Consider the following 14730-nt stretch of genomic DNA (forward strand, 5'->3'; position numbering starts at 1 on the left):
TTATACCCATGGATATGCAGATGATAGTTATTTTAAGTGACGACATGAATGGATTGCAATGCCTTTTAAATGCCACTGACACATTCAGAAGAGAGTTTGGCCTAAGCATAAACTGTTCAAAAACAAAATACATGGTGTTATAGCTATTTGGCACATTAAGATTCACAGTCATATGTTGATAGTCATATCAAAAAGTACTCAGATTTAAATATCTTGGTTGCCATATTACTGAACAACTAGATCCAGATAAAGAGATAAAATGTAGAATCGAGATAGCCTGCACAACATTTTTAAAAATGAGGTAATTCTTCTGTAATGATAACTTGCAACTTCAACTTCGAAAGCTCATGATTAAATGTTTAATTTGGCCAGTCCTCTTATAGGGTGTCGAAGCATGGACATTAAAAATATGCACCATTAGTCGTTTGGAGGCCTTTGAAATGTGGCTGCCCAGAGGTACACTAAAAATACCATGGACGGCAGAGGAAATGGAAATAGTAAGGGGAGACCAATATAATATTCTTCAAATTATTATGATGGGTAAAATCAAAGAATGCAGAGGAGCTGGAAGAAAACAGGCCTCGTGGTTGAAGAATATCAGGGAGTGGACAGGCATAAAGAAAGAGCTCGAGACAGAGACAGTAGTTTCCTCATGTTAATACCAAAGTCAAGGGGACTTGATAGGGCACATTAAGAAAAAGAAGGATCTACTTCAAAGTAGCTACATCAATTTCTTATATTCATTTAGGTGGTTGAATGTATCGAGATATCAGATATGGCCTATTTTTATATACTTTAATTTATTATGAACTAATTTTAAAAAAAATAGTAAATAAACTGATAACCTTAATGTTTTACTTAAGCAAAAGATGTAATACTGAATTACTTACGACATGTCCATTGGAAATGACCGACTTTTTAAATCCATTCTTGTATTTAGTGTGTTCCTAAAAAAGAACAATCAATTAGAACACTGCGAACGCATTTAAAAGTTGCCAAAACTCACATTTAACCCAGTTTCTCCATTGGCGCAATGTCCTTTAGAATTGTTTTTATTAACGAAATCGATGCCCGATATCAATTCTGTTTGAATATAATCACCCGCACCGTTCTCCAGTCTGGTAGCCGACATTGTACTGAAGTTTTTAGGCACAACACACGAACAAATCAAAGAAAACTCCCAACCCAAACCTAATCTAACCTGTAATTTCTGTAGCCGACACAGCAGTCACACCACCTTGCTGAATAAGCGCATGCCTGGAGGTCTGCGGCTGGTGTCTGTGAGCAGTAGATCCACAGTTACCGCATCGAAAGGGTTACTTGCATACGAGGTTGCTTCAAAAAGTTCTGGAAATTCGCAAACCGTATGTAATCAACTTATTTACTAAATCCTAATTTTCTTGATCATGAGTAGCAATAGACAGATCTGTTGTATCCGTACAAGCCTTTCTGTCTACTTCATTTGCATCTGTGAGAAAACTCTCTTCTAAATAGTGCTAAATAGATGTGAATGACGTTTAGAGTATTTTTACTACAAAAGCGATATTACGTAGGTCAAAATTTTTGACATAAGAGAACTGTCAAAACATTAGAATGTGACTTTTCATTATTGTCATGTTTATTATAAGAACTGTCAAAACATTAGATTGTGACTTTTCATTATTGCCATGTTTATAATAAACATGACAATAATGAAAAGTCACATTCTAACGTTTTGACAGTTCTCTTACGTTAAAAATTTTGACCTACGTAATATCGCTTTTGTAGTAAAAATACTACAGTTGAGTCCGCGAGTCTTTACCCGTGCGTCATTAATACCAGGCGAGATAAAACACATACTTTTTATCTAGCATCATTCTCTTCCACGCATGAAACTCATGATAAACCAGCTGCCATTTGTTATTAAGTAAAAACACATGTTATTTTTACCATCTAGACTCAGTGCATTGAAAAGAGATAGGTACAAAAAAAGACGATTCGGTATGTTTTCATATTTTAAGCACAATTTGTTTGACGTTACTGCTTTGTTTACTTTTGTCGCTGTCAGTCAGTTGAATTTTTTGCGGTTTTTGTCGAATTTTTGCGTTTTGAAGTTGCTTTATATTACACAAACAGTTGTTTTCACAAGTAATTTTATATTGGGCTTTGAAATTTTAAGGTAAATAATTATATTTTGGCAATTAATATTTAAAACATACAAAGCTAACGTCATTCACACAGTAAAGAAATAAATGAGTTTAGATTTCCGTCAAAGTGAATAAAATAACAAAAATAAAATGTGTTATTGAATTTTTTTATAAATTGTTTATTTATTTATTAATCAATAATAATAAAAGAATTTATTAAGCTACTTCAAATGTAGCTGTAATTCTGCACAAAAATTTTGAAGCAAAACTTACATTTGACATTCTATATATTTGATAACGTCAAATTTTATAATAAAACCCGTAATCGGAACAGTAGCCACTTTCTGTCAGTTGTTGTTGCGTGAAATAGATTTCCGACTTATTTCGTATGCTTTAAATGATGACGCACGGGTAAAGACTCGCGGACTCAACTGCATATTACACAATTTGCCACTTATAATATTGTCTGTAGTTTCGTTATAGTTCAGTATTTCTTATTATATTATAGTTAGTATTTCAAGTGTGACCCTTGTCTTTATCCCAAAATGTTTATTAAGATTAATTTAACAAAAATTCACTTTGAAAAAAAATGTTTATTACTTACTTATATCTATTCTTAACAAAAAGGTCGGTCAGACTTATATAACCTTAACTTAGATTACTAATTAGATAGTTTAGATAAGATATATTATGTTTATGTAATGTACTACTTACTTTGTTTCTGGCCGCATGGTCTAATCCCTAAAGCCAATAAAAAAAGTATTTCTTATCTCTAATTATTATTTTCACCGATTTTATAAAAATGTGAAAACCTTGAATTATCCATGCCTATCTGTCCGTCTGTAAACACAATTCCTCTGTCTTTAGACTAGGTAGAATGACAAATGAGGTGTCGAATGAATCCAAGGATAGTACCTACTTATTATTATAGGCACAGTTAATAGGTGAGAAATTTGACCTCAGACTTCCGGTTTTAGAGTTGCAACCAAAAGAACTCTTTTTAAAAGTCGCTGGATTAGTACAAGCGATTTATTATTCGACGCGCCTTCGCAAGACAAGAAAACATATATACTTCCGGTTTCATGCCTGTCTATCCATCCGTCTGTCTAGGTCCGCGACTATAACTTCTCCGTTTTTAAAACAGATATAATGACAAATAAGGTGTCCAATGAGAGCTTATAACCCAGAGATCGTCTTTGAGATGAGAAATTTGATCTCAGACTTCCGGTTTTAGAGTTGCAACCGGAAGTATTGTTTTAAAGTTGTACCACGGGCAACACCGTCTTGTAGTAACAGCACCGTGAAATTAATTCCACGCTTCGCAATGGAATAGATAATTGAGGCAGAAAAAGCAATAAAAACAGGGAAGGTACCCAGACACTGTCAACATTGTAAATATAAAGGACAGCCAGTGCTTAGTGATATAATGTGTGCCTAAAAGACATGTGTTTCGCAAAAGATTTTCCAATAGAGGGCATTCGCTCGCTACCCTGAGTGTGATTTCAGACGAGGCCGATGCAACAACCTGTTGCGCCTCAAAAATTCCGTCAGGGGATTTTACGCCACTCAACAGTGTGAGTTTAGACGAGGTTAAAACAACACCCTGTTGCGCCTTTGCTCTGTTGCCGTACTCCACTCAAAATTGCAAATCAAGACGTTGACCAAACAACATCTCTGTTTGGCAGTTTCTCACGAACTTATCAAGAATTCACTATACATTCAATCCAAGTGCTCTTCAAATATTGTCCACTGTTGTTAAAGAACAATCGATTATAAGTTGTTAGTAGTAATATAGTGCTTTTATGCGAACAACTGTTCAAGAAGTTTGCATCGCTTTTGGTAGCCAGAACCCAACCAACGTTGCCGAACCTCAACAGCCGGGATCTGCGTGTCAGTAATTTTTTGAAGTTATACTTCTTTAGGCGCGATAGAGTGAATTTTTATTATTCTGCACGCATGCGCACGGAAACAGTATGTTATTCGTTGCTAAATATTTTAAGTTATGTATGTAACAGTACAAAAAAGGTGTGGAAAAAGTATATTAGTGTTTTTAGTAAATATATTTATTATAATTTTTGTGTCTTTGGATTTGTCATCCTCGGGAGTAAGATAATACGTATTATTATAGCATTTTTATATTTAATACTTCACTTCGTCTATTTGTTACCGTGATTTGTCATAATATCCTAGAAACCGTAAAAACAATGCCTTCGTAGCGTCATTGGTACAGCATTCGACTGGAGATCGAGAGGTCCCGGGTTCAAATGCGGACAATCGCTGTCTTTTTTTTAGGATTTTTAGAAAGTGGTAAGTATTAAAATTAGTTTAATAAAATAAACATAAACTGTTTAAAGTATTTTATTTCGTTGAAATCATATAATAGAAGTACCTATAACTTCTTACGTGCGTACAAAGTACACACACATTCTTCTTAATAAACAAGAGTGCACATAGACAGAAGACTAGTAAGTACATGTAGTTAGTATTTTGTTTCTCTGTATGATTTAGTGTTAGATATTTGTTTATATGAAGGTATTGTTTTGTTTTTTCTCTAGTTAATAAATTGTTATATCCTCTTTTTAAACTAGAAGGAGTAATTCAAATTTACCGCGCCATGCTTGTTTGTAATTGGTCGAACCTCAGGCAAGTTTAGTGCACTGTTATGAAATTTTGACACTATTGACATTTATGAAATTTTGACACTACTGGCATTTCATAGGTTAATTAAGTTATATCGGCGATTTTTTGAGTTTTCTGCGTTGTTTTCCTTTTATTTTTAGATTTTTAGTCTGCTTTTATATAACAAACGGTTGTTTTTAGAACTCTTTAGCGACGTATTAGTATAATATACGTGCCCAATATACAAGATACGATAAAAAATGAAAATTACAGACCATATGAAATAGTTTACGTGATTTTACAATCTACTTAATAACATTAACGTAGTTATTAGAAATATTGAAAAAAATGGATGCAAAATACGCATGTAATTAAGAAAATAACGGAAATCATTAAACATGCATTATAATTATTATTTTTTCATTTGGGATAATAGTTACCTATATATAACGTTTAAATATACTAGATTTATGTAAATTGTCGTTTACAAAATATAATTGTTATCACAAATTACTCTCTATTTTAAACTATAGACTAGCTAACTCAAAATTAAGGTAATTTAAGCGATGCTAGTTTATTAAGTCGAAATTTAAATTTGTGTTTATAGTACTACTTACATGGTAAGGATAAAACCCAGCAAAATCAGAATTTGTGAGGTAATTTTATTTGGCCTTATTTGAGGGCCAGATAACTCATGCGGTAGAGTATCTGACTTGCAAGCAGAACATCTATTGGTGATATTGACAAGAAACTAAGAAAATGGAAGACAATTTTGAAAAAGAAAGAAATACTTACGCCATTTTTTCTTCATATTTAAGAACATTGGCGGCCAATCGCATGATATTTGCACGCAATGGAGCTATATAGTTTTGTGGTGCTGACTCCATACCACTGGCGAGGGTTCTTGAGTCAAGATGACCTTCGTCGTCCAGGATAACTTTTCCCCTCTATTTTTTTCCTGAATAATTACCTTTAGTAATTCATATTTAGGATTTTTCATCATGCACGTGTGCAAAGTACTCCAGTTTTCTTTTTTTATGGTATTCAGAAACTCTGTTTAGACTCTGTAAAACTATAACGAATTCGTCACTCTGTCCTTCCATGATATCCTCAACATTCGACAGTCCGGGCGTGTTTTGAAAGCCTCAGTTCTTTTAGACACTGTTTCAGTGATAGACCATGCTTCCATTCCATATAACAGAATGCTGAAGACGTAACAACGTAATAAGGGAATTCTTAGCGCTCTGTTGGGTAAGACCTTTGGCATTTTAAATGATCTAGGCTTCTGGCATATAGAGTTCGGCTTGCTCTATTCTGCTTTTCTGAGATAATTCCTGCTTTTCTGAGGCTCCAAGGAAATAGAACAAGAGGAAGGTACCGTAAAAGATGGATGGACGATGTAGAGGGGGATCTTAAAATCAGAACATCAGGCAGTGGCGAAGGGAAGTTTCTGACAGGGCAGAATGGAAGAACATTATGTTAAGCAAGCCAATACTCACAAAGGGTTGTAGCGTCAAGGCCCCGTCTCACCATCAAATAATTGACAGTTATTTGATCAAACTTGACAGTTAGTGACACAAAGTGACAGTTAGTATGTATAGTTTGTGTCACTAGGCAAGTTTGACTGTCAAGTTTGATCAAATAACTGTCAATTATTTGATGGTGAGACGGGGCCTTCATTCTAAGTGACGTCATATAACGTCGAGGAAATGTCAGTTTTGGTTGAATATATACACATGTTTGAAAATTACGTCATATAGATGTCTTTTGTAAGTGATTTTAAATACGTAAGATTAATGACATTAAAATACGTTTAAAAAACGTTTTCATTTCAGACAGTTTAAGTCTGTCGTCACAAAGTTGGGAGGAGCTTGTTTGTATTACTCCAAACAATTTCGTTAAATAATGTTCATAAGAAACGTGGTTTGTGTCTTGTGTAATAAAATAAGACTTTTCATTTAGATATTTAGTTGAAGAAACGTGTTAATTTAGAGACTTGTATTCGTTTTTGCTCAGTGAGTTAGTTTAATGATAGTTTAATGCAATATGCTTCTTGACAACTGTTTGAGGTTATGTTTATTTTCTGTTAATGAACTAATCATGTGTTATCGAGTTTAATTAAATTAATGTTTAGTTTTCTAAGATTGCTTCAGCAGTCTACAAGATTTAGCTGTGAGATGGCAAAGAAAAATGACGCTTATGTAGTACTTTATACAGGTATTCCAAAATGTTTATGATTCAATGGACAGCGTTAAATTAAGGCATTAAGTATGCTGGATAATTTGTTAATAAATTATTTATTAGTTTATTATATATGTTGTTTCAGTTTTGACACAGTAAGTAGGTAGGTATACTTATATAAATAGTGAAAATTCTATAATGCGAGGGCTGCATTCTATAATGCAGAATCAATGTTAGATTGCTTCTAATGCACAAGCGATCTTAAACAAATGGTAGTATAATATCTTCGACACATGGGACTTAGAAGGGGTTTCATGTTACCTATTTTTTATACTACCTATCTTGAAACATCTGAAAGAGGTTACTTTTTGAAAGTATTAAAGACGTGATTTTACCGACGTATAAAAGTCGTCACCTTTTTGACCTCAAATCAATGAGACAAATACACGTGATTTTCAGCGTCGGTACTACGTCATAAAACACGTAAATTGGTCATGTTTATGACGTGTTATCTACGTTGTAAAAACGTCGTTTGGTTGCCTGGGTAAAAGAAGAAGATTACACAAGCTGCAACAGAAAGTTTATACCTAAATCGGGAAGATTGTTTTAACACTTTGGTTGTAACTTTTACTTTCCATTAGGGGAGACCGGGGGAATTACGCGCACGGGGGAATTCTGCGCATCAGAATCTTGGCAACACGGCATAAGTATTTCAACATTCAAAACAGCGCGCAGTCTCGTATTTGCTAGCCAACCGCATGTTTGTAATATGATTGCATTCGTAGTATTGGTTTAGACCAGTGGTGGGCAAAGTATACGGCCCGCGGCCAACTCCGGCCCGCGAAAGTATCTAATCCGGCCCGCGGAAAGTGCATCAAAATGGATAGTATACATATAGTTTTAACATCAAATCCATTTTTTCTGTAATTCTGGCCCTCCTCTACAATTTCTTGAACCTTTTGACCCCCCATTAAAAAAGTTTACCCACCACTGGTTTAGACAAAATCGCCGATTGTTTGTTTTTCAAGACGTTGATGTAGTTTTCGAATAACCTTTAAAAATTGGTAAGTGCTTATTTTAATAATTTTCATTAAAACTATTCCATGATTATTTTGCTTTATACAGAGTGAGTTTTATGTATGGAAACACTCAATTATCTCGGAAACGGATTGCACGATTTTTATAGATTTTGGTGGGTAAGGGTTTTCTGAGGCGGCCGATATTATAATGGCAATTACATTGTTGCCAGATTTTCTGTCTTTCTGAAAATCTAATGAACTTTCTTATTTCAAATGGAACACCCTGTATATTTTTTACGTTTTGAAGTCCTAAAGAAATACTAATTATTTTGATGTTATATTTCCTATACCTAAATGCCATAATTTCTTAGTTATTGCTACATTTATTTTAAAAGAAATTTTTAAACAAATTATAAAAATCAATTTTTTCGGCTCGGGTAAATATTATTTTAGGTTCTTTGGATCATTGGGGACAAAAAAGATCTTTTGTAATGTTTCTATAAAATTAATCGTTTCCGAGTTCTAAACAATTTAAAACTGAAAAAAATCGAATAATGACAATTTTCAAGGTTCAAAAACACAAATAAAAATTATTAGTTTTGAAACTGCGTAGTACCCAAATTCAAGTTCAAGCCTTATTTTATCAGATACCGATAAGTAGTTTGAACTAGTTTTATATTAAAATATTTTTGTTAGTTGTTAATACAGCCCGATCGCCCGTCCTCTCAAAAAGCGATGTTTTAGAATAAAACGTTCCAAAAACTCTTATGGCGAGCTCCTAGAAAAAGGGTTGAGTTTGAATTTAGGTACTTCGTAATTTCTAAAATTATATTTTTTATTTGTGTTTTTGAACCTTGAAAATCGTTATTATTCGATTTTTTTCTGTTTTAAATTGTTTATAACTCAGAAAAGATTAATTTTATAGAAAAATTACAAAAGATCTTTTTTGCTCCCAATGATCCAAAGAACCTAAAGTAATATTTACCCGAGCCGAAAAAATTGATTTTTATAATTATTTGTTTAATTTTTTTTTTTTTAATAAATGTAGCAATAACTCCGAAATTATAGCATTTAGGTATAGGAAATATAACATGAAAAATAATCAGTATTTCTTTAGGACTTCAAAAGGCAAAAATATACGGGGTGTTCCGTTTGAAATAAGAAAGTTCATTAGATTTCCAGAAAAACAGAAAATCTGGTAACAATGTAATTACCACTATAATATCGGCCGCCTCAGAAAATCTTTACTCACCAAAATCTATAAAAGTCGTGCAAGCCGTTTCCGAGATAATTGAGTGTTTCCATACATAAAACTCACTCTGTATGTATGTACATGTACATATAAATAATTTCACGTACTAAAACAATGCGTTGTATTTAGTCATTAACGAACAGTGATAAATTATGTTCGGTTATACTCACCTAGGGGGAATAACGCGCATCTGTGTCGGGGTAATTTCGCGCTGCGCGGTATTACCCCGTGTGAGCATTTTTGCATGCGGACATTGCTTTTTAGATTCTAAAATGTCCCGGGCTTACATTCGGAAAACCGAAAGATCAAAATAAACAGAAGGTGAACTAAAAGCTGCTATCACTCTTATACGATCTGGGCGAAAAGTACGAGAAGTAGGTCCATCACTCAATATTCCAGAATTCACTTTACGTGACAAACTAAAGTCCGATAGCTATAAAAAAAAATAAAACTTCACAGGCAAACCTGTGAAAAAATGGGCGAATATATTTTTTGAAATCACACCAGCAGAACTATACCAGTTTGATGAAGCGAATAAAATAAGACACCACTTCGACTCGATAAAAAAATCGCTGGTGAAGATTGAACTCTTAGAACTCTTTAAAGCGTCATCTAGACATTAGTGTTAGAAAACACGAAGGAACCGCAGACAAAACCTCACTTCTGCATTCAATAAAGATAAGGCTTAACGATTTTTTTACAATCTGCTCACAGTTATGGAAAAGTTCTGGAATAAAAACAGTGCTTCTCATATTGGATAACCATGGGAGTCACATTTCTTTGGAAATTTATATTTACTGCAGATCACACGGGATTGTTATGGTTTCGCTTCCCCCTCATACCTCACACAGACTTAACCCTATTGACTTAACTTTTTTGGACCTCTAAAGAATGCTTTAAACCGTGAGTGAGACTTGTATCTGAGAACTCCTACTTATGATAGATCACATATTTTGAACTTGCTTCCATTTTTAACAGAGCATATCAGAAGCATATATTACAATAGCAATAGAAGCTTTAGTACAATAATTTTTTTCCGAATACAGCTTTATTTAATTTCTGCGCAGAATTACCCCGTACATGGGGGAATACCGCGCAATGGCAGTTTTTTAAAGTAATTTGTTTTCTTCAAAATTCGTAATACCTTAAACCTTTTTTTATGGGAATAACGTTCCCAATAGAAACAAGTTTCAGTAGTTAAATTATGTAAGTGTGTGAGCACATAGGAAACTTTTTGTGTTTTCCCTTACGTGCGCAGAATTCGCCCGGTCTCCCCTATCTCGGTTCACCGTGTACCAAGTTCGTTCCGAAAATTGAAAGGGATGATAGATTCAGTTTTCTACTACTCACAGAGTAGCAAAACTCTGACTTAATGGCAATGCGGTCCTTGTAGCGTGTATAGCTGTGCTGCGGCATCCTTATTTTATATGATTTTTCCTGTTGGTGGATTTTAGTCGCATGATTTAAACTGCTGGAATTCTGCAATTTAAATCGCATTCAAACACCAACGTTAAACATGATAAGAGAGTCCAGGCTGTATATGCTCGCCCCCCGTTAGGTAAATTATTGAGATTCGTTTTTTTTTGCACAAAATTACTCAAAAAGAAGTCCTTATGACAAATCCACAGGGTGCCAGGCAGTACCGCGCTCGGAAAATTTTTTAAAACAAATTCAAGGAATGAATTTTTCACTTAAGACAATTTTTTTAGATTCCTTGGGTCATTCTTCAAAAAAGGTATCTTGTGATTTTTCTCTAAAATTGATTGTTGTCGAGTTACACGCTATTGATAATTTAAAAAAAGAATGTGTGTGTACTTTGTACGCACGTAAGGAGTTATACTTATATTATATGATTTCAACGAAATTAATATACTTTAAACAGTTTATTTATATTTTATTTAAATATTAAACTAATTTTAATACTTACTACTTCTCAAAATTTTTTATTAAAACAGTGCCAAAAATTAAAATAATAAAAGAATAAAACACACACAAACAAACACATTGAAAAATGCCACAAATGATTTCTGAACAATGTAGGAAAAAATTTTAACTAAATACGTATTTTCTGAATAAAAAATTATATAATAAACTTACAATCATAAAATGTATAAAAATAATAAAAATTTCCATTGGGGTTCGAACCCTCTTATCAGCGCAGTTAGTATTGAAATTCATTCACCTTAAACTTTTACCCACGGAGACCATGTGTCATCATGTGCGAAGATCAACTAACTAAACGGATTAAACTTTTGACGGTTCTGAATTTAACCAAATTATTTTGATTTGAATTGAAATTATTTAGAATTGAAAGAAATATTAGAATACAACAAAACATAGAGTAAGAAAACAATATATTAAAGAAGTATTACAGTAAAACCTGCCATATCCGGATCAATGTGGCGACAGACCGATCCGGATATGAAAAAATCCGGATATCAAGACCACTACTTCTTTTACAGTCTCTGAAATGTTTTCTCCTTCATACATTCCAGTAATCAACGCCGTCAATAACGTTGGTCAACAGACACGTTTTATAGATTCTATAATACATTATTTCGCCTTCTTTTAGTGCGTTGTCCAACAGCAGGACTGCCGTTCTCGGTAGATTTCGGTAGATCTGGACGGTGCAGAACCGTCCGGATATGAGGAGGTCCGGATATGATAGGTCCGGATATGGCAGGTTGTACTGTACTTCAAAAACGCGAAAATGGCCATTTTCAAGGCTTAATAACTCGGTTAAAAATTATTATTATAAAAGTCAGAAAGTAACCATAATCAAAGTATAAAGCCCCCTCTACAAGATCCTGGAGAAATTTTTGTAATTATTTTATTACAGAGCTGTTATTTTTAATCATAAACAATGAGCGCTAAGCGCGTATCGAGGCGGCCGTCAATGGTGAGTGCGAGAGAGATGCACCATTGGACGGCCGAAATGGTGCATCTCTCTCGCACTCACCTTGACGGCCGCCTGAATACGCGCTTAGCGGTCATTGTTAGGACCAGGCAGAGGCGTAACAGAGGCCCCCGCAGCGTGAAGCTTGCGGGGGGCCCCGATCGAGCAGGGGCCCCATCTTGTCGTCTGATATTATGTAAAAATCTGTTATAGGTATATGATTTTACTTTGTGGGTTTAAATTTAAAAACGTAAATTTCTAAATAGGCATATTCGGCAAGTCAATCATCTCATATCTAGAAAAATATTTTCCGGTCTCACTAACTTTTATGGGTGGCGACATAAACTATAATGCTTTGTACGTGACTATTCAAAGATTTGAGAATTGCAATTTGCCTAATTTTAGAACAATATTTTTAAATCTAGAAATGGGTTTTCTCTTTAATCTTTACCTACGTTTTAGTATTTCGATACGATTATCCAGAGGCCTAACAGAGGCGCCTTGCAGGATGAAGCTTACGGGGGGCCCCAATATGTCAAGTGCCCCATCTTGTTGTCTAATATATGTAAAAATGTGTTGTTATATTATTTGCATACATACATTTTTTTAAGAAGTGCAGTATTGAAAATGAAGGTTGTCCATCCGAATTAATAAAATTGTAGATATATTCGCTGATAGTAGATAGTGCAACGAAGAAAGTTGTTCATCTCATAGAATAATACTTATGTAACCATTTAGTAATCTTTGTTCTATTTTATTCTATACCAATAAAGATGAAAAATGTAAGTCGTTATAAACAATGCATGATTACACCAATGCTCAGTAAATGAGAGTTTTGGAGTGAAATTATCAGCGTCGCGACGGACGTATTTGCTTGACAATTTGGATTTAGGTTCTAGTTACACTCCACTTCAAAGTTGGATTTATGCCGTTGGTTGCTTTTACTTCGGGGGTGACACCCCTCCTTGGGGTGAAAAACATACGTTTAAAATAATCCCGGAAATGTATAAATTGACTAATTATAAGCAACTTTTGTTCTATAGAGTTTCTTTTTCTATGTTAATACTTTTCAAGTCATTTGCGAGTGAGAATGTTTATTTTTCAACAAAAAAAAAACAATGTTTTCAGACGGGTTTTTCGTAAATAACTCAAAAAAGTATTTATCGAATTAAATATTAGATATCGAAGAAATATTTGTAGCAAAAATGTATACTTATTCATGAAGTCCATCGACACAATAAAAGCACAGTTGAAACTCATGAAAAATTATTCTTATTCGTCCAATTCCAAATCGAATATTTCAACCTGAAATAACCAAAACATATGAAGCAATTTTCGGGGAAAATTAATTAAAACTTTTTTTTAAATGTTTCAAAAAAGCTTTATTTTTATTTTTTTATAAGTTTCTAGCATCAAAACTATATACGAATTACTTAAAATAAAGTTGGCCCCTTTTTGTTAAAAAAAAAATCGTCAAAATCTGCCCCTATTTCGCACCCCAAATAAAATTTATTATAACGCTTTACCATTTACTTTAAATATTTATTGTTTATATGATCTGTAAGTTTGACTGGTTCGAAGTTCTTATTTTTGAAAAAAAATTTGATTTCATAGTAAAAACAGCTTTTTGTTTTGGAAAATGCCTTTTTTCGAAATAACTTAAAAATTATTAGTGATACGAAAAATCTCAAAGAGTAAAGAAATGTAGGTCATGCTTTTATAAATATTTTGGATTTTTTTTGTTTTTCTGTAAGACAAAAATTGGTTAAGATATCGCTGTTTAAAATTTGCATATACTCGTGATTAGTGACTCGTTCAAGCCCTTTAACTAGAACCCTTTTAAAAATAAGCACTTTGAACCGGTGAAACTTACAGGTCATATAAAAAAATTAGGTAATTTGTAAGGCGATAATGATTAGTTTCATTTGGGGTGCTAAATAGGGGGAGATTTTCACAATTTTTTTTTACCAAAAAATGGGATTAACTGTATTTTTAGCGTAACTGGCTTAGTTTTGATGCTAGAAACTTTTGTAAAAAATAACGCTTATTTTAAACACTTTAAAAAAGTTCTGAGTTTCCCTGAAAAGTATGTATTTCATTTTTTGGTTATTTCACGTTGAAATATTGGATTTGGTATTTGACGAATAAGAAAAACTTTTCAAGAGCTACAACTTTTCTTTTACTGAGTCGATAGACTTCATTTTTGTTAACAATATTCTTTTCGATCGAATACTTACTCTTTGAACTATTTGCGAAAGATCGACTAAAAACGTGGTTTCTTTGTTGAACAATAAACATTTTTACTCATAAATAACTCGAAAAGTCTTGAGTTGACCACTTCGGTGGTGACACTGAAAATTACACGGTATCGTCATATTTTACGTTGATTTACTGGTATGTAACACATAATTAATTATAGGTATTTGTTACACATGTCGCATTTAGTAATTTTTTAAAGGGGGCCCCATTTCCAATTCTGCGGGAGGGCCCCGACGGAGTTTGTTACGCCACTGTAAATAAAAAAATTGTTGAAACAGAAAAATATATTAGCTGACATGAAACTTAAACCACAGACAGACAAATTCAACCCAATAAGCATGTTAGTTAGGAAAATTAAAGCAATTATTTAATGCATAT

The 14730-nt window shown here is 33.4% G+C and overlaps 1 protein-coding gene across 1 annotated transcript in view; it reads right to left on the minus strand.

Moving 5' to 3' along the window:
- Positions 1-1303, minus strand: part of LOC114336423 (serine palmitoyltransferase 2) — an 81855-nt gene extending 80552 nt beyond the window's left edge. Inside the window, exons 1-2 of the mRNA XM_028286788.2 lie at positions 1007-1303; positions 891-947 (exon numbers count right to left, since the gene is read on the minus strand). Coding sequence (XP_028142589.2) covers positions 891-947; positions 1007-1132 — 183 coding nt within the window. The 5' untranslated portion in view covers positions 1133-1303. The remainder of the gene's footprint in view (positions 1-890; positions 948-1006) is intronic.
- Between the last annotated feature and the right edge of the window lie 13427 nt (positions 1304-14730).

Source organism: Diabrotica virgifera, chromosome 8, assembly GCF_917563875.1.
Source record: "Diabrotica virgifera virgifera chromosome 8, PGI_DIABVI_V3a".
In the NCBI taxonomy this organism is placed as follows: Eukaryota; Metazoa; Arthropoda; class Insecta; order Coleoptera; family Chrysomelidae; genus Diabrotica; species Diabrotica virgifera.